The 27,906-nt window shown below is 41.1% G+C and overlaps 2 protein-coding genes across 5 annotated transcripts in view; one reads left to right on the top strand and one right to left on the bottom strand.

Annotated features, from left to right (window-relative positions):
* Window positions 1-27,906, bottom strand: part of LOC116896476 (NADPH-dependent 3-keto-steroid reductase Hsd3b5-like) — a 358,044-nt gene that overhangs the window by 195,762 nt on the left and 134,376 nt on the right. The gene's annotated exons all lie outside the window — the stretch shown is intronic.
* On the top strand, window positions 336-25,998 carry Hao2 (hydroxyacid oxidase 2). 4 transcript variants are annotated; one of them, XM_032897639.1, is made up of 9 exons: window positions 336-423; window positions 9,717-9,821; window positions 10,553-10,691; window positions 11,675-11,826; window positions 13,195-13,478; window positions 14,646-14,843; window positions 24,013-24,171; window positions 24,487-24,556; window positions 25,550-25,998. In XM_032897639.1, exons 3-9 carry the CDS (start codon window positions 10,561-10,563, stop codon window positions 25,603-25,605), a joined length of 1,050 nt encoding a protein of 349 aa, XP_032753530.1. In that variant the 5' UTR covers window positions 336-423; window positions 9,717-9,821; window positions 10,553-10,560; the 3' UTR covers window positions 25,606-25,998. The 4 variants fall into 4 exon arrangements, with proteins under 4 accessions (XP_032753530.1, XP_032753528.1, XP_032753529.1 ...); XM_032897637.1 differs by lacking the exons at window positions 336-423; window positions 9,717-9,821 and adding an exon at window positions 10,079-10,186; XM_032897638.1 differs by lacking the exons at window positions 336-423; window positions 9,717-9,821 and having other exon boundaries at window positions 10,561-10,691; window positions 14,625-14,843.

Here is a 27,906-nt window from a genome sequence, read left to right as displayed (position 1 = left end):
CTCTCCGGTTACCACACCCTGGGCAAAGGTTCCTTTTTCCATTGCAGGATATTTTTTAACTCTCCACCTGAAATCACTCATATCTTTCCGTTAACCATCCTTATGAACAGGCAGCTGAAAAGCTAATAAACAACTACTTTATATTTTGAACTTTAATCAGGACAAATCTCGGAATTTTTTTTTATATCTTTTAAACAACGAGTTTGGGGAACAAACATTACAAAGCCATTCAAGTTTATGTCAAGGCTAACTTCAGTCTGGACTGGTTATTTATTACTTCCCTGATAACTGGTTAACTAAAAGGTTAGTGTTTATCCTTGAATATATTTTACCTCAGAGCTGGGCAATGAACCACTGTAGCGGGCTTTGCATTGCTGCCTCTACCTACAGCTCTTACTGGTCATTGGAAGACCTTAGAGTCAGGTTTGTCTTGGGGTATCTTCTATATGCTTGGAACTTGGGGGGAGAAGATGAAATAGTAGGTGAGGTTGGGGTAGGCATAGTGAGAGCTTGGCAAAGAAAGTTACATGGAAATAGGTGGAGGGGGTGCGGGAGAGGGGGAAACGGGACATTCAGGCACTACCCAAGGAAGCTGTAGTATCAAAGTCTGCAGGCAGAAAAGGTTCAGTCTAGTGAATTTAAACCTGGAAATGGCAGAAGGTGTGTGCATCCATAGGGGAAAATTAGCCAAAATATGTTCTTTAAAAAGGTTCCTGCCCTTAAATGTGCTTGTTACATGGAGCATTGGCTATACTAAGAATGCTGTCTATCACTTCTTTTTTGAATTTCTTTTTTTTTCCATCTTTATTAAATTGGGTATTTCTTATTTACATTTCAAATGTTATTCCCTTTCCGGGTTTCCAGGGCAACATCCCCCCAACCCCTGCCCTTCCCCTTCTACATGGGTGTTCCCCTCCCCATCTTCCCCCAATTACTGCCCTCCCCCCAAGAACCTTATTCACTGGCAGTCCTGCCTTGGCAGGACCAAGGGCTTCCCCTTCCACTGGTGCTCTTACTAGGATATTCATTGCTCCCTATGCAGTTGGAGCCCATGGTCAGTTCATGTATAGTCTTTGGGTAGTGGCTTAGTCCCTGGAAGCTCTGGTTGGTTGGCATTGTTGTTCATTTGAGGTCTCAAGCCCCTTCAGCTCTTTCAGTCCTTTCTCTGATTCCTTCAACGGGGGTCCAATATTTGCCGTATTCTGGCTGTGCCTCTCAGGAGAGATCTACATCCGGTTCCTGCACTTCTTTGCTTCATCTATCTTATCTAGTTTGGTGGCTGTATATGTATGGGTCACATGTGAGGCAGGCTCTGAATGGGCGTTCCTTTAATCTCTGTTCTAAACTTTGCCTCCCTATCACCTCCCAAGGGTATTCTTATTCCCCTTTTAAAGAAGGAGTGAAGCATCTGCATTTTGGTCATCCTTGCGTTTCATGTGTTCTGTGCATCTAGGGTAATTGGAGCATTTGGGCTAATATCCACTTATCAGTGAATGCATAACATGTGTGTTTTTCTGTGATTGAGTTGCCTCATTCAGGATGATATTTTCCAGTTCCATCCATTTGCCTATGAATTTCATAAAGTCGTTGTTTTTGATGGCTGAGTAGTACTCCATTGTGTAGATGTACCACAATTTTTAAATCCATTCCTCTGTTGAAGGGCATCTGGGTTCTTTCCAGCTTCTGGCTATTATAAATAAGGCTGCTATGAACATAATGGAGCATGTGTCTTTGTTGTATGTTGGAGCATCTTTTGGGTATATGCTGGGTCCTCAGGTCCAATTTTCTGAGGAACCTCCAGACTGATTTCCAGAGTGGTTGTACCAGTCTGCAATCCCACCAACAATGGAGGAGTGCTCCTCTTTCTCCACATCCTCGCCATCATCTGCTGTCACTGGAGCTTTTGATCTTAGCCATTCTGACTGGTGTGAGGTAGAATCTCAGGGTTGTTTTGATTTGTATTTCCCTTATGACTAAAGATGTTGAACATTTCTTTAGGTGTTTCTCAGCCATTCGGCATTCCTCAGCTGTGAATTCTTTGTTTAGCTCTGAACCCTATTTTTTAATAGGGTTATTTTTCTCCCTGCAGTCGAACTTGAGTTCTTTGTATATTTTGGATATAAGCTCTCTATCAGTCATATAGTTAATTTTTTTCAAATAATGAGAACATTTATTTGGAGGTACTCTGTTCTTTGGAAGCAGGTGTGAGTTCCCTTCAGTAGAAGGACTTCTTGGGGTTGTGTTCAGTTTCCACACAAGTCTGGAAAGGACAGAGAAGAGGAGAAACCAAGGCTGGGTGGTATTGGCAAATAGATAGCCAATACTTGAATGGAATGGATGAACGAGGAAACAGAACAAAAGAAAAGGATGTTTTCTGTTCTTCTACAGCCTCCCACAATGCACATCGCCTAAATCCTCTACTGGGAACCACTCCGTCATTCTAAATTTTACAGAATTTTTTAGTTCTTACAGGAACCCTGGACTTGAGAGTGATGCTGTGATTTTATAACTTCGTAACAACTGGAACTTGTACAAATGATATTGGGAATCATCTGAGATCCCCTTTGAGAAGAAATGGAAATTTTTTCCCCATATTTCCAGTAGCTCTCCCTAGGAAAACAGTCATGTAAATCTCTAAATTATACCAGTAAACTGAGAATGAAATACTGAATCCTATCTTCAACTTTTACCGTGTCTTGAAAGCTGAGCCTGAAAAATGAGCTTTTTACTTAACCTGCAGTGTTCAGGACAGTGCCTAGATATCTAATTAAAGCTAGTCACTATTGTAAAAATACACCCTACAACATCAGTCAGTTAATATAAAAATATGTACGTACAAATACACATTTTTTTCATTTAAAATCAACAGACCTACAAGGCTGCCCGTTTACAAAGACAGATTTGGAAATCCAAGTTGCCTTTATCTCATAGATGTGGATTTTGGAAGACGGAGCACCTGGCTGGCTATAGCAGCAAGAATAAAGAATGTCTTACATCTTCTAGCAAACTAGTATGGTGGGACCACACCCAGCCAGTTGGCCAGATTAGTCATATAAACCCATCTGTCTTTAACAACTGGGAAATGTTAATAGTCTAGGGGAGCAGGAAGTGGTACAGCTATGGTAGTGGAATATTCTTGTGTGTATAATGGGACGCCCTGGGCAGGAACATGAAGTCTAAAAACAAGATTCACTTGGACTTCACTCATAGTCTGAAGGTAGTCGCCTGCACTGGGTTCTGACCTCAGGCCAGCGTGTGGAGTCAGCGGTGTAGCAGTGCCATGGTGGCAGTCAGGTTTATATTTTGGAACATTTGGACTCTCCTACCCCTCAGCCTATGATAAAAAGCAAAGGAAACATTTGTGTAACTTCTGTCTGTTTGTACACTCTGTCCTGAGCAAACAGACAACACAGAGGTCGCATGTGGTCAATCAGGACACCTTTCCCAGTGGCTCAAATTCATGAGAATTGACTAAGTTCACTCTGTGCTGCACAATTAATGCTGTTTCCTCCATACAACACTCCATGTGGCTTCAAGGGCATCAGGAGCAAACCAGTTTTTGAAGTCTTTAACTCTTCTATGTACTCTGTACTGTGAGGGTCAAATGCTGTAACAAGTGGGAGAATGTTTGGAAGGTATTGAGATGGATTTAAATGCCCAGGTTATTTTTTTTTTTAATTAACTTGAGTATTTCTTATGTACATTTCGAGTGTTATTCCCTTTCCCGGTTTCCGGGCAAACATCCCCTTCCCTCCCCCCCTTCCTTATGGGTGTTCCCCTCCCCACCCTCCCCCCATTGCCGCCCTCCCCCCGACAGTCTAGTTCACTGGGGGGTTCAGTCTTAGCAGGACCCAGGCCTTCCCCTTCCACTGGTGCTCTTACTAGGATATTCATTGCTACCTATGAGGTCAGAGTCCAGGGTCAGTCCATGTATAGTCTTTGGGTAGTGGCTTAGTCCCTGGAAGCTCTGGTTGCTTGGCATTGTTGTACATATGGGGTCTCAAGCCCCTTCAAGCTCTTCCAGTTCTTTCTCTGATTCCTTCAACGGGGGTCCCGTTCTCAGTTCAGTGGTTTGCTGCTGGCATTCGCCTCTGTATTTGCTGTATTCTGGCTGTGTCTCTCAGGATCGATCTACATCCGGCTCCTATCGGTCTGCACTTCTTTGCTTCATCCATCTTGTCTAATTGGGTGGCTGTATATGTATGGGCCACATGTGGGCAGGCTCTGAATGGGTGTTCCTTCAGTCTCTGTTTTAATCTTTGCCTCTCTCTTCCTGCCAAGGGTATTCTTGTTCCCCCTTTTAAAGAAGGAGTGAAGCATTCACATTTTGATCATCCGTCTTGAGTTTCATTTGTTCTAGGCATCTAGGGTAATTCAAGCATTTGGGCTAATAGCCACTTATCAGTGAGTGCATACCATGTATGTCTTTCTGTGATTGGGTTAGCTCACTCAGGATGATATTTTCCAGTTCCAACCATTTGCCTCTAATTTCATAAAAGTCGTTGTTTTTGATAGCTGAGTAATATTCATTGTGTAGATGTACACATTTTCTGTATCCACTCCTCTGTTGAAGGGCATCTGGGTTCTTTCCAGCTTCTGGCTATTATAAATAAGGCTGCTATGAACATAGTGGCGCACGTGTCTTTTTTATATGTTGGGGCATCTTTTGGGTATATGCCCAAGAGAGGTATAGCTGGATCCTCAGGCAGTTCAATGTCCAATTTTCTGAGAAACCTCCAGACTGATTTCCAGAATGGTTGTACCAGTCTGCAACCCCACCAACAATGGAGGGTGTTCCTCTTTCTCCAAGATCCTCGCCAGCATTTGCTGTCACCTGAGTTTTTGATCTTAGCCATTCTCACTGGTGTGAGGTGAAATCTCAGGGTTGTTTTGATTTGCATTTCCCTGATGACTAAAGATGTTGAACATTTCTTTAGGTGTTTCTCAGCCATTCGGCATTCCTCAGCTGTGAATTCTTTGTTTAGCTCTGAACCCCATTTTTTAATAGGGTTATTTGTCTCCCTGCGGTCTAACTTTTTGAGTTCTTTGTATATTTTGGATATAAGGCCTCTATCTGTTGTAGGATTGGTAAAGATCTTTTCCCAATCTGTTGGTTGCCGTTTTGTCCTAACCACAGTGTCCTTTGCCTTACAGAAGCTTTGTAGTTTTATGAGATCCCATTTGTCAATTCTTGATCTTAGAGCATAAGCCATTGGTGTTTTGTTCAGGTTATTTTTAATGAGCATCTCGGTGAGGTTTTTTTGGTCATTTGGTTAGTTGGCCACTTGCTTGCTTGCTTACCTGGTAGCTTTATACTTTCTGGTAGAGATGTAATGTTGCCAGAGGAAGCAATATGCTACATATGACCAAGACGTTTGAAATATCTAAGGTGCCAACTCTTTTGTACCGTAAACAACTCTTGGCAACAGATGATTTCTTCCTTTCGTAGTGATTAACAGCCAGGCAACTGAAATTAAGAAAACACAACTAGATGTGTGATTATTGTATGAAATGTTTTAATCTTTCGCTTTTGAAATGGAGGATAGCAATAATTTCATTTGGGGATGACAGTGAGAGTTAAAATATTAGTATATATAAGCCACACACAGTGCGCTCAGTATCATGACACACTAGACAGATGGTTACAGTGTGGCATTCATCATCATCGTCATCATCATCATCATCATCAATTACTATTACTATTATTTAGAAGGATCAATTGTGTTGCTTTCAAATATGCACAATTAAATCATTCCATTGCTTAACCGAATCAGGAAATCCCTCAATCTTTCTAAACTCTCTATTGCTGTCTCTTCTAGCATTCCCCCAACTGTCTCCAAGTCCCATACAAAGCAAACAATTAACAACACAGCTGAGCATCAACACTCTACCTGGAAGTTATTTCTTCAGAGCTCAGAACATATTGTTCCCAAAGATAAAATGATAGTGAAATAGTGATTGGATTCTAAGTGACAGAAAGTACTCCCTTGATTAGCAAAGTTTCTGAAACTTGGGACACTCAGAATACGAAAGGCTACAGAGCAATGTTGTTGTGTTGATACTAATCGTTCAACATTGGAAACTATAAAAAATATGTTATACATAATTTATGTTCTCATGAATGTTATTTATGGAGAATAGTAATCTTTTTTTTTTATTTTGGAGCTGAGGACCAAACCCAGGGCCTTGTGCTTGCTAGGCAAGCGCTCTACCACTGAGCTAAATCCCCAACCCCGAGAACAGTAATCTTAATTGTTGACACCACAGAGTGAAAGAAAAATAAGGAATGACAAGATGCTTATGGTCTCTGGGATGAGCATGTCCTGGACCTGTGATACACCAGTCCCTAGAGTAGAACACAAGCATGAATCTGTCCCTTGGACCAGTGTAGATAGAGTTCAGAAAAACACAAATAGCACCCTACCCATGGCAGCACAGGGCACAGGACAAGAAAGGAAGAAACATTAACAGGGAAGGGGAACAGCTAGTGAGACAGGTTGAGGGTTACTGAACAAAGAAAAGAGCTTATTTCCTCATCATGAAATCAATGAATGAGCATCACAGCCTGAAAGGGTCCTGTGCTTTTAATATGATGGACCAAAGATCGGACCAGAATTGCTTCTAGGCTGATCAATCCTTGCAGCCTCTGACTAAACTGATGCCTGTTAGGCCACAAGGGACTTCTGTTCCTTTACTCTAATGTTTCTCAAAGTACCTTTTGCTGGAGCACTCCTTTCATGGCATTGCTCTGATTCAAATCTTTTTCCTGTTAGTTACCTCCCCTGTTATTGTTTTCCTGGGACTATCCCCATGATTGACACTCTTTGCCTAAGGTACCTAAGTGATCAAGCCCGCTGTCTGAGACCCCTTGTCCTGAAAGCATGCAGAGTCTCATCCTGCTGTACTCTTTCCCTAAAGAATTCAGCCATAAATTTAATTGTGCTTTTTAAATATTTATTTAACATTAAGATTAAGAATACTCAAGATAAATTGCTGTGGATAAAGGCTATGAAGGTTATCCTGACTTTTGCAACATCTATCTTTGAGGCTGGAACTGTCTTCCCAGAATCCATTTCAGCTAACCTTGGATCCCATAATCTCCCAAACTTGGCTTCAGGATGTGGTCCTTGATCTTATCTTTGACTTAACAAACCTTGGCCTAAATTCCAAGAGAGTAGGCCAAAGGATTTTGAAATGACATATCCTGAATTACCAAAGCAGCCTTCAGTGAGGCAAACTGATTCCCTTTGTGTCTCCCAGTGTGCTCTGTAATTCTCTCCTTGTGCCCTACAGAGGACCCTAGGGTCTTTGAACCAAATGCAGACTCTGATACCCCACAGTTTCTTAGGTAACAGCACAATGTATGCTGTAAAATCTTCAAAGAAAACAATGCTTTGTCTAGGATAGTGGGCTCAGTTCAAATCATCACCCAGAACAAAACAAGGTCTTCCTCACCAGGGGAGCTAGCTCCAGTTTGGATCTTGGGTCAAGGATCAGTGTTTGACCATCAGAGCATAGCAGCAGATACCTGAGAGCATCCTTGCTCTTGGGGTTTCATTTGTCTTTTCTGAAATGTTTCTCTCCGTGTTCAACCCTGAAAGAACGAGTTTGAAGACACTCAAGGAGATAAGGCTCCAGAAACAAAGTCTGGCCTGCGTGTAAAAGGCTTTCCTTATGCCCAGCCTGTTTCTCAGGACAAGCAGAGTCAAAAAAGAACAGACGTAGAACACATGAATGAGACCGAGGAAATAGTCCCACAAGAAGTGGTTGGATGACTCAAATCCTCCCTTCAGTTTCTGGTTTCAACACTGGTATGAAGCAGATTGCAATATACAAAAATATTGCACCAAGTTCTTTCTCAAATTCAGGAAAAGCTTTGAAAAGCGAAGTGTGATTCTCTTCAACTGTAACTTTAACATTGTTCCTTTAGTAAGAACAATGAACTCAGTACTCTATTGACCTTTGCTTACGTCATAGAAAGAAAATTGGACAATTGTATCTTTACACTTCCAACCTTTTCTTAAATGTAATTTAACATGCAATTCAAATCACTGATCAAAATTAATATATATATATACATAATATATATAAAACTTACATAACATTTATATTTTAAAATACTACTGTGACAACTTTGCTCCTTACTGTTGAATTGGAGGAGAGCATATATCTTTGGAGGCTAACAGGAGATATAGTTCCCAAGTCATTGCCTACACTAATTTATTATCCAATAATCCACAAATTTCCTATTTTCTGAACCCCATTCCCTCTGAATAAAAAAAAAGAGAGAGAGAGATTAACAGTCCATTAGCTATAATGTCTCTGTCTATTTGACAGAGAAGTTGGCAGCTACTAATGGAAAGAAGAGAAGGGACAGTGAAAGTGAGATAGCTTCAGTTACATTTAAAGATGCTGAGATTAACACTTAATTGTCAAACATTTCAAATTCCATAATCACAATACTATGGACGGGTAATGCTGAGTTGCTTCTCATGAATTAGATTCCAGTTCTGTGCAGTTTTTACGCTAGACCAATTCACAAGAACATTACCACGGGCATTTAATGTGTAGGAAGGCAGTAACTGAAATCTGATGGAATTTTACCCTTCCTCAAAAGCATAAACCCGGCACACAGGGGAATGCTAAATTGAAGACATCACACGTCTGCATACTAATTTAGTGTTTTATCATCCCAAGGCCAGGGATACAGCTGTGGAATCAGTGTGTTCAGTAAGGGAATCCACCAAACTCAACACATCAGTGAGGCAATAAGCTATTTCAGTGATAAGATGCAAAGAAAAGTTAGGATAGGGAAAGGTCTGAGGAAAAACAAGTATAAGCTTCCAAGAGATGTGTTGAATTCTCTAGTGCCAAGATGAGACATGTTAGAGGCTGTAAGCCTACCAACTCATGTTGGGGGATGGTTGTATGACCCCTCTCTGTAACAAAGTCCTAGGCTCCTAGAAGGAAAGCAGATGTTTAGCATAAATCACATTGTTAAAATAAGCAAACAGAACAGTTCAGTTAAACTAAATCGTTCTTATCAGGCCTTGCTGTGGGGTAAGTTTCTAACTATAAGCCAAGTCCCAACCTTGAAAGCAAGATCACTCTCCAAACTGCTGTATTAACTTTTCTATGCACACAGAACTATGAATGAGGAATTGCAAGGTAGTTGGATGTAAAATAAGTAATTCATTGGCCTATGGTGTATTAATGCATCCATGAGTAAGGTAGGTAGGGGTGGGTTAAAGCAACTATGGCACTTTGTCAGAATAGCTCAGCATTTGGACAGTGTCCTGCCCACTGACTGACAAGGTTGCCCATGCAAAGCTCTGTAGGTGTAGTCAAATGCCTCTTCCTAGCTTCCATGGAAAGTGCCCACACCACAGGGGCTTTTTTTTCAACAGAACTCTTGTTTAGCCCCGTAGCTTCTCTGTTGGGTTTCTCTGGGCCTAGTTCCAGTTACCCTCAGACCAGTTCTGCTTCATCTCTATCCCAGCCAAAATATTCAGCACCCCCATTTTTTGTCTGGATCTTGGGTCTTTTGCCATTTCCTGTTGAAGAGTGAGTTTCTGGTACATGTATCTTTCCCTCAGCCAGTAACTTAAATGCTCTTTGGTTTCTAGTTTTAGGCTCAGGGTAATTTTACCCGATTATCTCCTGCACCAGAGTTGGCTAGGTATTTAAAGCTTGCATTTTCCATCCTTTCCTTCCAGAATCTTCTTGTGTAAGAGCCCTGAATGCTGTGACCAACCCCAGTGTCTACAGTGTCTTTGCAGCTATTAATCTCACTGTTCTCCTTCCTATTGGAGAAATTACTGGTAAGCCCTAAACTAGGCTCTCTTCAGTCCCTTTGGGTACTTGTATCAGAAGTCCCGTGCACTAGATGCAGGGTTCATATCATTGACAGAAATAAACGGGAACAAAATATGCTCTTGGCAGAAGTAACAAAAGGCAGAAGGCAGTGACATTTTGGCAACATGTCCAATCACCCAGCCAAGGGGCAACCCAAAATAATCAGCTGCTTTCACCATGCTGTCCATAGCCTTGAGCAATTCAGATATCTTAGAGATCCTGGGAACTCTCACTGATATCAGAGCAGACCTGATTTCACACAGTGGTACGAATGCCATCTCACAATGAAAGGAAACCCACTGAGACATGACACTGAGTAGGCGCTTAGGAGGTAAGGTCCTGGAAAGAGGTGAGTGAAATGATATGGGCACTAGATATGCAATGAGACTTCCATTTTATGAAGGTCTACACCACCCAAAAAAACCCTTCAGTTGTAATCCCTTACGGTACAGCACAGCCTTTACCGTCTAGAGCAATGTGTGCGGAATGTAGGAAGAAGCCATGGTAGACATTTAGAAGACCAAACGATCAGGTATGGGGAGTGGCTTTGAAAGGAAGAAAGTCTTCTAGTTTGGGGGTCAGCAGAAGTGCACTGAGTTAAAGCACACCAACAAACAGATGTGGCTTCACACTCGGCCCCCACCCCTGTATGCCCAAAGTGCTTTCACTGGCTTTGTTTTATTTTTCTGTCTTGAAGGTCCAGAAATGCCTTTGGTGTGTTTGGCAGATTTTAAGGCACATGCGCAAAAGCAGCTGTCTAAGACCTCCTGGGACTTTATTGAAGGAAAAGCTGACGACGGCATCACCTACAGTGAGAACATAGCAGCATTTAAAAGGTCTGCTCTTTACCCTCTCCATTGTCATTCTAGGATGGATTGGTTGGAAGCTCCTGGGATGAGAAAAGTTCTACCTTTAGTGAATACAGTATAGACAGGGAGATGGCAGGCTTCTGTGTTTATCATAGGGTGGGGCTGAGGGATAGGGAGCTGGGGAGAAATGTTATATATAATCTATCTTAGATCTAGGACAAGTGAGTGATCAACTCTCTACATCCCAGCAACTTCATTGCTGGAAAGACGGAACAGGACCAATGGTCGTGTGGGGTGGAGAAAGCTGCATGCAGATCTAGATGTCCTGAGCTCCCAAAAATGCTGCCTTGGAGGAGAAAAATGTAAAGGGGGAGAGAGGACTCAAGTTTGGAGAAAATGAGATTAAAAGATGTTTAGGGATAATGGAAGACTGATTTGGGTGAAAATTGGACTTGAAAGCTAAGGGTTGCAGCGTATACTAGTCAACAACAAAATTTTCAAGTTTCCATGTGCTCTAAAATAATGTTTTAGATATCATTTGTGAATTACCCTACCTCCCATAAAGCAGTATATAAATCAAATAAATTAGTTCCCTGAGGATCAGATGAGGGACATGATTGTCTTCTAGGATTTGGACTCTTGCTTGCCTTGTCTTTCTTTCTGGGGATGCCTGAAATTTTCTTTCCCTGTCTAGTCATTACTGATAAAGACTAAATAAACTAAGCATGTAAGCACTGAGAGTCAAGACATTGTGCTCTAACAGCACAAGACAGAAGCTAAGGTGGATTTTGGTTCACCGACAATTTAAATGGAACCGGGTTAATGTGGGCAATGGTTTCCTGGAAATTCCCCTCCTCCTAAGCCTATGCTGTATTTGGGATCAGCAAACTTATCCTAAGAAGGGCTCAGCAATCTAAGTCTGCTTAGATCTGCATTGTGAATTAGGGTCCCAGCTCCAGAAGCCTCAGCCTTGCTGGAAAATAATCCACTGTATTGTCTGGCTAGTGCAGAATCCGCCTCCGTCCCCGATACCTGAGAGATACGTCAAAGGTGGACACCAGGACCACAATCCAAGGGCAGGAGATCAGTGCTCCCATCTGCATCTCACCCACAGGCTTTCACTCCATTGCCTGGCCGGATGGAGAAAAGAGCACAGCTAGAGGTATGGATCATCTCGCCTGAAGACTGCCTTTCCAGAAGGCCAGAAGTGAATGAGACATCTCACCCAGATAAGTGGTAGGGGGCACCAAGACCTCTTATGGAAAGATCTTAGGGACATCAGTCCTGTGGGGATTAGGAATGGTGACTAAGAGACTGCATAAGCCACAGCTGTGTGACACTGACGTATACTGTGGAAATGCTCGCTGTCCGTAATAATGATCCCAGTGAAAGAGGAGCTGTTGATAAATAAGAGGTGCTGAGACCTCACGTTCTCCCTTGAAAGAGGGGTGCCCAAAGCCCCTGAATCAGACCCAGGGAAAAGGTGTACCTCAGAGGGAGGTACTAAGCATGGCACTGAGAAAGAGTCCTCTCTGCAGTTTTAGGGGCTAGAGATGGGACAGAATTCTGAGTTTATATTTAAGATGAGGAGTAATTGCCCCTAAATCCTTACACAGGGCTTGATAGCTAACCTTTTCTAAGAAGTCATTATCTCTTCTTAATTGACCTTGTCATCTTGTATATCAAAAAGGTTTTCAGTGGTTTTAGCTCCTTCCTAGTAAACCCCTGAGAGGTCTATCCCTGTGGATAAATAACACCATGGATAATAACAGAAATGAATGAGAAGATATAGGACTGAACATATTCTTGGAAGTCCATTTTCTTGACTCCAGGCCAAATATGGTTTTGTGTGTGTGTGTGTGTGTGTGTGTGTGTGTGTGTGTGTCTGTGTGTCTGTGTGTCTGTGTGTCTGTGTTTCTCAGAAGCCTCCTGATTTTTTTCCCTATGGACTCCATGATACATGAGGCAATCAGTCTGAGAATTCCAGAGACAAACAGCCACAGCTAAGTGGAAGCATTAATGTCATATATGAAGACGGTTGACTTGCCTTACTACTGTGCTGTCTAGTAGTGGAGTAAAATAAGCTGTCTCCTGCTGTCATGAGGCATTGGCATTAATCTTTGATTAGAACAAAATCTCTGGCCATGCATCCATGTGAGATTTCACAGTGAGATCAATGTCCTGGAGAGACACACTGAAATGATCACAATAGAAAATGAGAAGTAACAATTTCAGTATCTATGACATTTATTAGTACCTTTCCCATTTAACAAATAAAGGAACTAAGTCTCAAAGCCAAAGAAGAGAGGGGTGGGACTCGGCCTTCTCATTCTCTAGCACACTTCTTCCCCCTACAGAGCAGCTTACACAGAAGAGAACACAAACACTAACTCTCTCCATTGAACCATGCCATCTCACAAGGGGAAGTAGAATTGAACTCAAGCTTTCTCTCCACTCACTGGCAACCTGGCCAGAGGCTAGGTCAGAACAGCGTTGTGCCTCAGACTTGATCATACCCCTTGCTTTCCAGCTGCTCAGGAGGCCAACATCTGCTATGTCATCAGCAATTATGCCAGCTATCCCCTGGAAGATATTGTTGCTGCTGCCCCCAATGGCTTTCGTTGGTTCCAACTCTACGTGAACTCAGACTGGGACATCAACAAGCAGATGGTTCAGAAGGCAGAAGCCTTGGGTTTCAAAGCGTTGGTGATCACTATAGATGTGCCTATACTTGGCAATAGGCGATGGGACAGGAGAAACCAGCTGAATTTGGAGACAAACATATTGTGGAAGGAGTTCCGATCTCTCAAAGAGGTGAGAAAGATATCAGACTCAATGGGCATTTATTTTAAGGACTTAGGATAAGAAAAGATGATTAGTGTCCCTCCTTCTTTCTCTCCATTCTTCCCTCATACAACTATTCATTCATCCACCTCTCCCTCCCTCCCTCTCTCTTATCTTCCTTTCTGCAAATACTGTCCCCTACCTGCCTTGTTGTGGCAGACATTGAAAGTGTAGCAGTTAAAGAGGCTGACCTGGATTTTTGCTTTCCATGACCTCCTGGAAGACAGAACTTATGACCAAATGCTCACATCTCTGGAACTGCTCAGCCTATTATCGCAGATGATGCTCAAGCCAGGGCCGAGGTTGGGAGACAGGGGAGCCTTAGGGAGGAGTTTTACAGGAACTGGAGAGCAAACCAAAGTGTTATTCTCATACTTTCTGTTTCTTGGTGGGTTCAGAAAGTGATAATTTCACATAGGAGGTACAAGCAAACTGACTCTCTGGAGAGGACGCTCAGCACAATTGTAGACCCAGCCAGTCTAGTCAGCTGGGGCCCTAATCTACTGCCTTGAAAACCTAGCACTGCAACATATCTTTTGGAAACCTTTCAATTGAGGAACTACCATGATCACTTTCTTCATTAAATTCTGACTGAAGAAGATGGCATGCCCTTGAGAGCAAAAGTCATGGCTAAGATAAGTCAGCTCTTCAGCCAGTGGGCCGCTAAGATTCCTCTGTGTGTCCCTGAACATTAGAATTTAAGGATATATGCTGCATAGTGTGAGCCAAGGCTAGATAATAAGCAGTGCCTGGTTTAAGATCCTTTTTGCTTTGGTTTTGTTAGCCCATGGATAGCTAAACCATAAAATGTCACTGTGTCCTTGGATATGTTTCCTAACTCGTCTCACATACCACATACCACACCCTTTTAAAGTACAGTTAATGTCTTGCCTGTCATTGTGTCTATCTAGATCTTAGAATAATTATCAAGCAAAGTTGTTGAATAATGGTCAGTGAATGAGCAATCGAAAGAAATTCTTCATGCAGCTTTTGGGAGAGGAAATAGCATCAGTGTTGAGTGGCACTGCTCGGTTTTCATAGTCTATGACAGTGCTGCAAATGCACCTCATCTTGTGAGTAAATCAAGTTATGTGAGCATTCATTTCAGACTAAGAGTCATCTTCTAATTCCCTACAGGAAAAGCCCACACAGTCTTTTCCGAATGCATCTTTCTGCTGGAATGATCTTTCCTTGATTCAGAGTATAACTCGGTTGCCCATTATCCTCAAAGGGATTTTGACAAAAGAGGATGCAGAGTTAGCCATGAAGCACAACGTCCAAGGCATCGTTGTTTCCAACCATGGTGGGAGGCAGCTTGATCAGGTTTCTGCTTCAGTAAGTAGGATAACATCAGAGGGGTATGTCTGAATGCTCTATACCAACGCTCCCTACTATCTGGTGCACATTGCCCTCTGTCTTATCACAGGTATTGCCAATGGATCTTAAGGATGGGTTAATCACTAATAAGAGCCTAGTGTTCATCTGATTATTTTCCTAAACTGTGTGTAACATATCTAAACTTTGTGACACCACTACAAAATAGATATATCCATACTTTACAGTTAGGGATGCCAGAGTTGAAAGACATCGACTAATGAGTACCCATTCACAATGGACCAAGGGAGATGTTTGAAAGGCATCGAGAAGACCCTGTCTTCTGCCAGCAGTGATTGGATTGAAGCTAATGTAGCTTCATAGACTTTGGAACTTTCAAGTTTTCCTATTTGACACAATGCAGGAAGGAGAGACATTTTCCAAAGTAGAAGTGCAATGCCCAGATGCACTAGTCCCGTAGTACGCTGACGAATCTTTTGCTGAGTCTATAACACCCTACATTAGCTCACAAATATATGTCTCTTGTGCATGGCGATTAGGAGAAAGAAAATGAGGAAAGAAGAGTTGGGAAAGAGTCTTTACGTGGAAACTAGTTAATTTTTCTTCATAGACATATTTATGCTATTGTTTCTCCAAAGGTTCTTCCAGTAATGCATGTCTCAATAACAAAGCGAAGCTTTTTCTTCCTCAGTTCCTTTGACCTCTTATGAAACTATCCATGGACAAAAAGGAAATTGTTTTTTACATCTCTAATTTTGCCACAATCATTGGTGTTATTGTCTTGATGCTTGTTAATTCAAATACATCTTTTTTCTGGTTTAAAATATATTAATATGTTTCATAATTTCCTTCTTTTCAGTTATCTACTGTATCAAGCACATACTTTTATTTCAATATAAGTCTCTCTTTTTTAACAATGTCTCACGAATAGAGAGTTTATATAATCAACCCCATTGTTGTCAAACATCTGCTTTGATTCCAGTATTTCCTTACTTTGTTGCTTTTTCTTCCATTTGTTGGTTTGTTGTTTGATTGTGACAAGGTCACACCAGATAGTCCATACTAGGTTTGGGTCCTTGATCTTCCCATCTCTGTTCCCTGAGGCAGGAAATTAGAGGCCTTTACACACTGTATCTAGCTTATTTATTATTTATTTATTTAACTATTTTTAAACAATGAATCAGTGACATCCTTAAAATTAATATCTTAACTTGATTAATTAATTTTTAATTTTTTATTATATATTTCTTTACTTACATTTCAAAGGTTATTCCCCTTCCCCATTTCCTCTCCATAAGCCCCCATTCCCTTCCCTCCCTATGCCCCATACAGGTATTCCCCCTATACATCCCCTTATTGCCCTCCCCCATATTCCCCTGCACTGGGGGTCCAACCTTGGCAAGATCACAGGCTTTCCCTTCCACTGGTGCCCCAACAAGGCTATTCTCTGCTACATATGCAGTTGGAGCCCAGGGTCAGTCCATGTATAGTCTTTGGGTAGTGGTTTAGTCCCTGGGAGCTCTGGTTGTTGGCATTGTTGTTTTTATGGGGTTGTAAGCTCTTTCAACTCTTTCAATCCTTCCTCTAATGCCCCTGAAGAGGGTCCTGTTCTCAGTTCAGTGGTTTGCTGCTAGCATTGACCTCTGTATTGGACATGCTCTGGATGTGTCTCTCAGGAGAGATCTATATCCAGTCCCTTTCTGCATGCAATTTTTAGCTTCATCAATCTTATCTGGCTTTGGTGGCTGAATATATATGGACCACATATGCATCAAGCTCTGAATGGCCATTCCTTCAGTCGCTGCTCTAAACTTTGCTTCCATATTCCCTCCTATGAATATTTCCCCCCTTTTAAGAAAGAGTGGGAGCATCTGCATTTTGGTCATCCTTCTTCTTGAGCTTCCTGTGGTCTGTAGATTGCATCTTGGGTAATTTGAGTTTTTGGTTAATATTCACTTAATGATGACTGCATACCAAGTGTGTTTTTCTGTGATTCTGTAACCTCACTCAGGATAATATTTTCTAGTTCATTCCATTTGCCTATGTATTTCACGAATCATTGTTTTTGATAGCTGAGTAGTATGCCATTGTCTAGATGTAAATTTTTTTTAAATCCATTCCTCCATTAAAGGGCATCTGGGTTCTTTCCAGCTTCTGGCTATTATAAAGAAGGATGCTATGAACATAGTGGAGCATGTGTCTTTGTTGTATGTTGGAACATCTTTTGGGTATATGCCCAAGAGAGGTATATCTGGGTCCTCAGGTAGTGTAATGTCCAATTTTCTGAGGAACCTCCAGACTGATTTCCAAAATGGTTGTATCAGTCTGCAATCCCACCAACAATGAAATAGTGCTCCTCTTTCTACACATCCTAGCCAGCATCTGCTGTCACCTGAGTTTTTTATCTTAGCCATTCTCATTGGTGTGAGGTGGAATCTCAGGGTTGTTTTGATTTGCATTTCCCTGATGACTAAGGATGTTGAACATTTCTTTAGGTGCTTTTTGGCCATTCAATAATCCTCAGTTGAAAATGTTTCATTTTGTTTTGTACCACATTTTTTAATAGGGTGATTTGGCTGTCTGGAGTCTAACTTTTGAGTTCTTTGTATATTTTGGATATTAGCCCTCTATCAGATGTAGGATTGGTAAAGATCTTTTCCCAATCTTCTGGTTGCCATTTTGTCCAAATGGCAGTGTCTTTTGCTTTACAAAAGCATTGCAGTTCTATGAGGTCCCATTTCTTGATTCTTGATCTTAGAGCATAAGCCATTGATATTTTGTTCAGGAAATTTTCCCCAGTGCCCATGCTTTCAAGACTCTTCCTCACTTTTTCTTCTATTAGTTTGATTGTATCTGGTTTGATGTGGAGGTCCTTGATCCACTTGGACTTAAGCTTTGTACAGGGTGATAAGAATGGATCGATTTGCATTCTTTTACATGCTGACCTCCAATTAAACCAGCACCATGTGTTGAAAATACTTTCTTCCATTGGATGGTTTTAGCTCCTTTATCAAAGATAAAGTGGCTATAGGTGTGTGAGTTCATTTCTGGGTCTTCAATTCTGTTCCACTGATCTACCTGTCTGTCTCTGTACCAATACCATACAGTTTTTATGACTATTGCTCTGTAATACTGCTTGAAGTCAGGGATAGTTCCCAGAAGTTCATTTATTGTTGAGTATAGTTTTCACTATCCTGGGTTTGTTGTTATTCCAAATGAATTTGCAAATTGCTCTTTCTATCTCTATAAAGAAGTGAGTAGGAATTTTGATGGTGATTGCATTGAATCTGTAGATTGCTTTTAGGAAAATGGCCATCTTTAATATATTAATCCTGCCAATCCATGAGCATGGAAGATCTTTCCATCTTCTGAGATCTTCCTCAATTTCTTACTTCAGAGACTTGAAGTTCTTGTCATACAGATCTTTCACTTGCTTGGTTAAAGTCACACCAAGATATTTTATGTTATTTGGGACTATTGTGAAGGGTGTCATTTCCTTCATTTCTTTCTCAGTCTGTTAATCCTTTGAGTAGAGGAAGGCTATGATTTGTTGAGTTAATTTTCTACCCTGACATTTTGCTGAAGTTGTTTATCAGGTTAAGTAGTTCTCTAGAGGAACTTTTGGGGTCACTTAGGTACACTATCATATCATCTACAAATAGTGATATTTCGATTTCTTCCCTTCCAATTTGTATCCCTTTGACCTCCTTTCGCTGCCTGATTGCTCTGTCTAGGACTTCGAGTACTATATTGAATAAGTAGGGAGAGAGTGGGCAGCCTTGTCTAGTCCCTGATTTTAGTGGGATTGATTCAAGTTTCTCTCCATTTATTTTGATGTTGGCTACTGGTTTGCTGTATATGGCTTTTACTATATTTAGATATGGGTCTTGAATTCCTGATCTTTCCAGGACTTTTATCATGAAGGGGTGTTGAATTTTGTCAAATGCTTTCTCAGCATCTAATGAAATGATCATGTGGTTTTGTTCTTTCAGTTTGTTTATATAATGGATCACGTTGATGGTTTTCCATATATTAAACCATCCCTGCATGCCTGGAATGAAGCCTACTTGATCATGGTGGATGATTGTTTTGATGTGCTCTTGGATTCGGTTTGCCAGAATTTTATTGAGTATTTTTGCATCGATATTCATATGGGAAATTGGTCTGAAGTTCTCTTTCTTTATTGATTCTTTGTGTGGTTTTGGTATAAGAGTAATTGTGGCTTCATAGAAGGAATTTGGTAGTGCTCTGTCCGTTTCAATTTTGTGGAATAGTTTGGACAGTATTGGTATGAGGTCTTCTATGAAGGTCTGATAGAATTCTGCATTGAACCCATCTGGACCTTGACTCTTTTTGGTTGGGAGACTTTTAATAACTGCTTCTATTTCTTTAGGAGTAATGGGGTTGTTTAGATGTTTTATCTGTCCCTGATTTAACTTTGGTACCTGGTATCTGTCTAGGAAATTATTCATTTCCTCTAGATTCTCAAGTTTTGTTGAATATAGGTTTTTATAGTAGGATATGGTGATTATTTTAATTTCTTCAGATTCTTTTGTTATGTCTCCCTTTTCATTTCTCGTTTTGTTAATTTGGACACACTCTCTGTGACCTCTGGTTAGTCTGGCTAAGGGTTTATCTATCTTGTTGATTTTCTGAAAGAACCACTTCCTGGTTTTGTTGATTCTTTGTATATTCCTTTTCATTTCTACTTGGTTGATTTCAGCACTGAGTTTGATTATTTCCTGCCTTCTACTCCTCTTGGGTTTATTTATTTCTTTTTGTTCTAGAGCTTTAAGGTGTGCTGTCAAGCTGCTGACATATGCTCTCTCCTGTTTCTTTTTGCATACACTCAGAGCTATGAGTTTTCCTCTTAGTACCGCTTTCATTGTGTCCCATAAGTTTGGGAATGTGGTGTCTTCATTTTCATTAAACTCTAAGAAATCTTTAATTTCTTCCTTGTCATTGAGTAGAGCATTGTTCAACTTCCAAATATGCGTGGGCTTTCTGTCATTATTGTTGTTATTGAAGACCAGTCTTAGTGCATGGTGATCTGATAGGATGCATGAGGTTATTTCTATCTTCCTGTACATGTCTGTTTTGTGACCAATTATATGGTCAATTTTGGAGAAGGTTCCATGAGGTGCTGAGAAGAAGTTATGTCCTTTTGTTTTAGAATGGAATGGCCTATAAATATCTGCTAAATCCAATTGGTTCATAACTTCTGTTAGTTTCTCTATGTCTCTGTTTAATTTCTGTTTCCATGATCTGTCCAGTGATGAGAATGAGGTGTTAAAATCTCCTACTATTATTGTGTGAATTGCAATGTGTGCTTTGAGCTTTAGTAAGGTTTCTTTTATGAATGTAGATGCCCTTCCATTTGGAGCATAGGTATTTAGGATTGAGAGTTCATCTTGGTGGATTTTTCCTTTGATAAATATTAAGTGTCCTTCCTTATCTTCTTTAATGACTCTTGTTTGAAAGTCAATTTTATTTGATATTAGAATGGCAACTACAGCTTGTTTCTTGGGGCCATTTGCTTGGAAAATTGTTTTCCAGCCATTTACTCTGAGGTAGTATCTGACTTTGTCTCTGAGGTGTGTTTCCTGCATACAGCACAATGCTGGGTCCTCTTTACATATCTAGTCTGTTAGTCTATGTCTTTTTATTGGGGAATTGAGTCTCTTGATGTTCAGAGAGATTAAAGAATAGTGATTGTTGTTTCCTGGTTTTTTTTTTTCATTGTTAGAGGTGGAATTATGTTTGTTTGTCTCTTTTGGTTTCATTGCAAGGAAATCATAATCTTGCTTTCTGTACGGTGTAGTTTCTCTCCTTGTGTTGGAGTTGTCTATCTATTATCCTTTGTATGGCTGGATTTGTAGAAAGATATTGTGTAAATTTGGTTTTGTCATGGAATATCTTGGTTTCTCCATGTATGTTAATTGAAAGTTTTGCTGGATACAGTAACTAGGGTACGTATGACATCTGTTTAGGATCTTCTGGCTTTCATAGTCTCTGGTGAGAAGTCTGGTGTAATTCTTATAGATCTGCCTTTATATGTCACTTGACTTTTGCCCTTACTGCTTTTAATATTCTTTCTTTGTTTTGTGTATTTGTTGTTTTAACTATTATGTGATGGGAGGAATTTCTCTTCTGGTCCAATCTATTTGGAGTTCTGTAGGCTTCTTGTATGTTTATGGACATCTTTTTCTTTAGGTTAGGGAAGTTTTCTTCTATAATTTTGTTGAATATATTTACTGGCCCTTTAAGTTGGGAGTCTTCACCTGTTCTATACCTATTATCCTTAGGTTTGATCCTCTCATTGTGTGCTGGATTTCATGTATGTTTTGGGCTAGGAACTTTTTGCATTTTATATTATCTTTGACAGTTATGTTGATGTTTTCTATGGTATCTTCTGCCCCTGAGATTCTCTCTTCTATCTCTTGTATTCTGTTGTTGATGCTTGTGTCTACGGCTGCTTGTCTCTTCCTTTGGTTTCTATATCCAGGGTTGTCTCCCTTTGTGCTTTCTTTATTGTTTCTATTTCTATTTTCAATTCCTCTACCTGTTTGGTTGTTTTTTCCTGTAATTCTTTCAGTGATTTTTGTGTTTCCTCTCTAAGGACTTCTATTTACTTACTTGTGCTTTCCTGCATTTCTCTAAGAGAGTTCTTTATGTCTTTACAAGTCCTCCATTATTATCAAAAAATGTGATTTCAAATCTAAATATTGCTTTTCTGGTGTGTTTGGATATCCAATATTTTCTTTGGTGGGAGTACTGGGCTCTGATGATGCTAAATAGTCTTGATTTCTGTGGATTAGGTTCCTGTGCTTGCCTCTAGCCATTGGGTTGCCTCTGGTGTTTACTTGTCTTGCTGTTTCTGGGAGTGACTTGGCCCTGCTGTAGGCCTCTGTGTCAGCACTCCTATAGAACTGTTTTCCTGTTCTCTTTCAGCCTTTCCTGAGAATAGGTGCTCTGATTTCAGGTACGTTGGAGCTCCTGGAGACTGTCTTCAGTTCTAGGCATGGGCAGGAATCAAAGGGTCCTGCCCCTGACTGCTCTTGTAGGTCCTTGCACCCAGTGGGCACAGTTGACACTTCCCACTTGGGTCTGGACTGTGGGCAGAGGGTATTCTCCTCTGACTTCTCAGAAATATCCACACTTCTGAGGGTCCAGCTCTCTCCCACATGGGATTTGAGTGCAGGGAGCTGTTTGGCAGGATCAGTTCAGTCCTGGGTGCAGACCAGAAACTTGGGTACCGGCGGTTGCCTGTTCCTATATCCTTCTGTCCAGAGGCACTGTGCAGTTCCCCTGGACCAGGGATGTGGGCTGAGGAGTGCAGAGGTGGCAGTCTATCCTGGGGCCTCGCGATGTCTGCCTGGTTAATTATTTCAAAGTTAGATTCTGAGAGAAGCAGAAATGTCCAAGCCGCTCTCTTGTGGCCCAAGGCTTGTGGAATTGAATGATTTCTGATACCCATCACTCCTCCACTAGGCCCTCATTAGGGAGAGCAGGAAGTACACAGACAGGTCTGTCTGGTGAGAGGCTCACTCCTCTGTGTCTCTTAGTGAAAGCTGGATTGGAAGGTACAGTTGTGCTTCCTTCTTCATAAGACAGGAGAAGACAAGGGAAATTAAGGAACATGGAGCTGTGAGGGGGCCCTTCTCTGCCGGAATCAGGCTAACAAACCTGCTTGCTCACAGAGTGAATAGGGCCTTATTGTTAATAATGGGGTTTGGCTCTGCTTTTCTCATTTCTTCTCATATAATTACTTTCAATGAGTAAAAAGTTGAAAACCTCGGTGGAGATAGCCTTGACATAATATTGCTCTCTCTGAACCATGACTCAAACGAGAGGAACAAACCAACAAGGAAGCAAGCTTAAGGACCAGAATGCAGCTTTTGATTTCAGCCTTATCAACACTCCTGGCTCACCCTTAACCCTGAACAAAGAAGGCCCCTCACAGCTGTATCTGTGAAAGAAAGTCCTTACAAGAGACCAGCTGCCAATTCTGTGTGTTTCCATAGCAAATGTTGTCACTGGATTTCCTCATGCAAACCATAAGCAGCCTTCTCAGAGAACTGCAGTAAATATTCTGTGTGGATCTATTGAAAAATGGACTAGTCTGTACCCTAAGCTGAATTAATTTCTATCACTTTGCTTTGTACTTTGTTTGGGTGTGTGTGTGTGTGTGTGTGTGTGTGTGTGTGTGTGTGTGTGTGTGTGTGTGTTTTCACCTGTGTGTATGTGTATGTGCACCAAGTGCTTTCCACTGCAGAAACATCTCAGAGGCCCTAGTTTTGATTCCTCTGAGGTAACTTATGTGGCCTTAGGTAGCCCAGGCTGGCACTGAGCTCCTGGTTCTCTTCGTCTCTGCTTCCTGGGTGCTGAGTTTGTAAGCACTACCACATTTGGCTTCTCCACTCTATTTCTAAATCATTGTCAACTGCACTAGTGAGTGTGACTAGAGGAGCTTTCGTCAATATGTTTATTTCCTTTTTGTAGCATCACAGATACTCCAAATAAAACTTGAACATGAGTTTTCTCCAGTTATTACATGTAAGTCCAAACTACACCCAATGCTTCCTTCATACACACGTCAAAGGACAAAGTTGTTTTCTCCCTGTTATTCAGCAGCAGCAGCAGCATCACCACCACCACCACCATCACCACCACCACTATCACCACCACCACCACCACCACCACCATCATCATCATCATCATCGTCATCATCATCATCAGGCTCAGTCTGAGGCAGCATTCTAATAGGTTCTTTGCCCAGTGTCAGAGTCTGAGGGCTCTATTTCAATTCCTCCCCCCCAGTTTCCTTTAGAGAAGTACAGATAATAACCCAAGGCATCTCAGAACCATCTCTTCAAGGATCCTTGTCCCAGGCTCCAGGTGGGGCCTGCTGTCCTCATCCTCATAGGACTAGAGAAGTCTCCTGGAGATCAGTGAGCAGGAGCTTCCAGTCCTCAGAAGTCTCCAGGCTTCAGGAGCAGCGCCCTGAGTTCCCTTAGATGAAAGCACAGTTGGAGAGAAAGTCTTTATGAAGGTCTTTGCCTTCACTTGTATTTCCTGGTCCTATCCTACTTTGCAAGGACACTCATCCCATGACCTTTCAAGAAGCAAAATAGAAATACCTGAAGCTGTGTGCATATTTTTGTTTCAGATTGATGCTCTGAGAGAAGTGGTGGCTGCTGTCAAAGGGAAAATTGAAGTGTACATGGATGGTGGGGTTCGAACTGGCACTGATGTGTTGAAGGCACTGGCCCTTGGAGCTAGGTGCATTTTTCTTGGGAGACCAATCCTTTGGGGCCTTGCCTGCAAGGTAAGATTGCTAGCATGAGATACAGAGCTCAGGATTCACTCCCATCATTTTCCATAACCCACCTTCCAATGAAGATATTTCTTCACTTTCTTGCAAAACTGCTGCAGGTCACCTCACCTTCAAGCCTCTGAAGTATTCCATAGACTTAAGCAGCCCTCACCTCAACCTTCCCCTACTGGTTTCTTTTATTCTACATTATTCTGATTCCATAGATTCTATCCTTCCCCACAGCTGTTCTGAATGTACACATGGTATGGAACTGTCTGGTAGCTCAAATGTTCTTTCAAACCTCTGTCTCTCCCTTCTACTTTTCAGGGTGAAGATGGTGTTAAGGAAGTTTTAGATATTCTAACAGCAGAATTCCATAGATGTATGACCCTTTCAGGTATGGATTTTGCTCATTCCTCTAGAATGGAGCTTCAGGTGGGAGGTCTACAGATGGAAGTTGAAGGTCCTTCATGCTGGTTAACCTTGCCTTGACTTGATAGCTGTCCTGAAGACTGAACAGTTATAGAAATGTCCTACAAAGAGATCAAGAACTGCTCTCTGACAGTGGAAACCCTGTAGTTTTCTCTAGGACAGTGTTAGTGCTAAATCGATTCAATTTGTAGGCCACCTAAGGCTTCTGCCCCCGGTGTGAAATTTCCTACATTTCTATTTTAGGAAAAGAATCTCTCATTGGTTACATTTTGTGATATACTTTGTTCATGTTTTGTGTGTATTGGTGAAGGTGGCTACATAGAGTTCAATTCTACACAGACTCTGACTAAATTCTACCAGCTATTTCATTGTCTGTCCTTGATCACAGCTTCCCATGCATTGATTTCCCTTGCAACCAGGATTTCAAAACACATTTGATATAAATAACATTTTATCAAGATGAGCACAAAGGCTAAAGGCTTGCTCCTGATGCATCATTCCAAGCAATGAAGGAAGAGAAGTGAGCGAGCTCTGTAATAGAGAGGGGAACACACACACACAAAGAGAGAGAGAGAGAGAGAGAGAGACAGAGAGACAGAGAGACAGAGAGACAGAGAGAGACAGAGAGAGACAGAGAGACAGAGAGAGACAGAGAGACAGAGAGACAGAGAGAGAGACAGAGAGAGACAGAGAGACAGAGAGACAGAGAGACAGAGAGAGACAGAGACACAGAGAGACAAATATAGTGAAAGAGATAGAAACAGAGAAAGATACACAGAGAGAGTGTGCAGGGGCAGGTGTGGAGGTAAAAAGATAACTCTTGGGAGTTGCTTTCTCCAGTCATTTTTTGGGAACTCGGGATCAAACCCATGCCATTAGATCTGTGTTCAAAAATCTCTTCCTGCTAAGTCTTCTCACTTGCCTAGAAACAAGCTTATAAAGTGGTTGATTCTTTCAGGCTGCCAGTCAGTTGCTGAGATTAGTCCAGACCTGATTCAGTTCTCCAGATTATAAGGACCTACTGAGATCCCTACAAGAGGAAGACAAGACTTCAACATAGTGTGTGAGGCTGTTCTTCTTCGGTCCGATCATACCTAGTAGTTTGAGCCCTCTACCTTGAGAAATCCAGATGGATGAAGAAAAGATAGCTAACAGCTACCAGAGGGGTGCATTTGGATGAAGGAATAACATCTAATGTTCTACAGGATAACTATAACTGACAATTAATTGACTATGTCCAATAGCCATGTTCCAGAAAGAAAGGAAATAGTTACATCTGGTGTGACATGTCAATTACCTTCATGTGATTATTATGTACACTATACATTATTGAAATGTCATACTGTGCCATAATTATGTGCAATTACTATGTATCAATTAAAACAACAATATATATTTAAAAATGAAGACAGCATTATCCTGATGTTTTACTCATTCCCTCCTGCAAGAAATATTTGGAATTTAATAAACTTTAATCCATGAAGTCATAATGTAGCAGAGAGCAAATGAATGTGTGAATTATGCAAGGTTCTGACGCAGCATGTTACTGAAGTGTTATGATCTATTGCCTAATGTCCATTATTGACAGTAGCTGACCTCAAAAAAAAAAAGAGGAAGATTTTGAAACTCATTTTCCAGGATACATGACTAAATTAACTATTCCAGCCACTTACTGATATATGAAAAAGAAGATATCTTTATTCTGGTCATAATCATTTTGTCAAATAAATCTAGACCTTTTCAATAAAGTGTATAGAGTGAAAATAATTGTAAAGATTAAAGTTTGAGAAAATTTCTGCTACCCAAAAGTCAGCCAAGAACATAGTTTTGTGCAAACTCATACATGAAAAACAAGCTTCACCCATTTCCAGGAGGGTATGACCACCCCTAGAAGGACTTTACTCTTCTTTCACATGTTCCACAGTCCCCAGACTCCCTTGATCACAACCTAGATCTGTGTTTCTAAACATAGCATTATGTATGTATGCATCAGGTACCCTGGATTTCCACATCCCTCCATTTATACATCAATGACTTAGGTCTCACCATTCTCATCCTACTAGAAACAACATGAAAACACCTAGTGCTCATTGGCCCCTGTGATTGTCATAGTTATTGTTAGCCGTTAATATGACACAAACTCAGAGTAACCTAGGAAGAGGAAACCCTAACTGAAGAACTCCTTCTATCACATTGCCCTATAGCCATGTCTTGGAGGAATTTTCTTAATTACTGACTCACAGAGAGCCTGGCCTACTATGTGCAGTGCAATCCCTGAGCAGGTGGGTCTGAGCTACATGAGGGAAAAAAGCTATCCAAACAAGCCAGAGGGCCATGTCAACCTTTACCCTCTTCATACGACTTCATAGCTTAACTTGTTCATGCTCCCTCTGACTGATGGATATGCTGTGAAATTTGCCCCAGCTTCCTTGGGAGTTACTGTATACTTACTGTAGTAACTGCCATCTGCCACCACATAGCACACTTCATCCTTAAACTCAGCAGCTGGAGCTTTGATTGAGTTTCTGTAGATTTGTTTGTTTTCAAGAGAGAAAAAAAACACAATAGTTCAAAGTCTGAACATAATTTGACAAGCAGATAGTAGGATTATTTTGTTCAGAAATGTAAGTTTTCCCTGAATTCAACTTGAGTGACAGTTCTGTCTTTTCTGGATCCTGGACCTAAAATAACTAAACTGTGTTTTCTTCTAGGCTCCAACAGATAGCCTGGAGACTCTAAAGGAAGAAAGCAAGGCTATTACATAAAGAAAGCACCAGTTAGGTATTTCCTAGTGTCAGAACCATGAGCATATAAGCTTGCACACTGACCCAGAGGGCAATAAGTTCATGTAAGAAAAATACAGAATACCATACTTATTAAGCCAATTAAGAGTATCAGTCATACTAAAGAGATGACTCAGCCCTTAACAGCTAGGGTCACCACCAAAAATCTAACAGTATCAGAGTCTTTTAATTTTGGCCAGTGACCAAGAGCGGCTCATGCCTCAAAATCCCTAGGCATTGAAGTTCAGGGATACAGCATTTAAAAAAGCAAAGCCCACAACTACAACAATGTTAAGTGAAGGTCAGAGGAAACTTACCAAACATTTGTTTAGTCACAACATAATAGTTATTTCGGACATAACATGACAATTGTTTTCAACTGAAGCCTTTTTATTTTTAAACATGGATTATTTTGATTAATACATCTGGGCCATGGTTATGGGCATATAAATCTCAGATGTGTTGCCAAGGCAGATATGACTGTAGTGGGGTAGAGGGATGAGAAGTTTCTAAGTAGACACAAAAGGGAGTC

Source organism: Rattus rattus, chromosome 3, assembly GCF_011064425.1.
Source record: "Rattus rattus isolate New Zealand chromosome 3, Rrattus_CSIRO_v1, whole genome shotgun sequence".
Lineage (NCBI taxonomy): Eukaryota > Metazoa > Chordata > Mammalia > Rodentia > Muridae > Rattus > Rattus rattus.
Note: the sequence above shows the minus strand (reverse complement) of the source record. Positions and strands in the feature narration are given on the sequence as shown.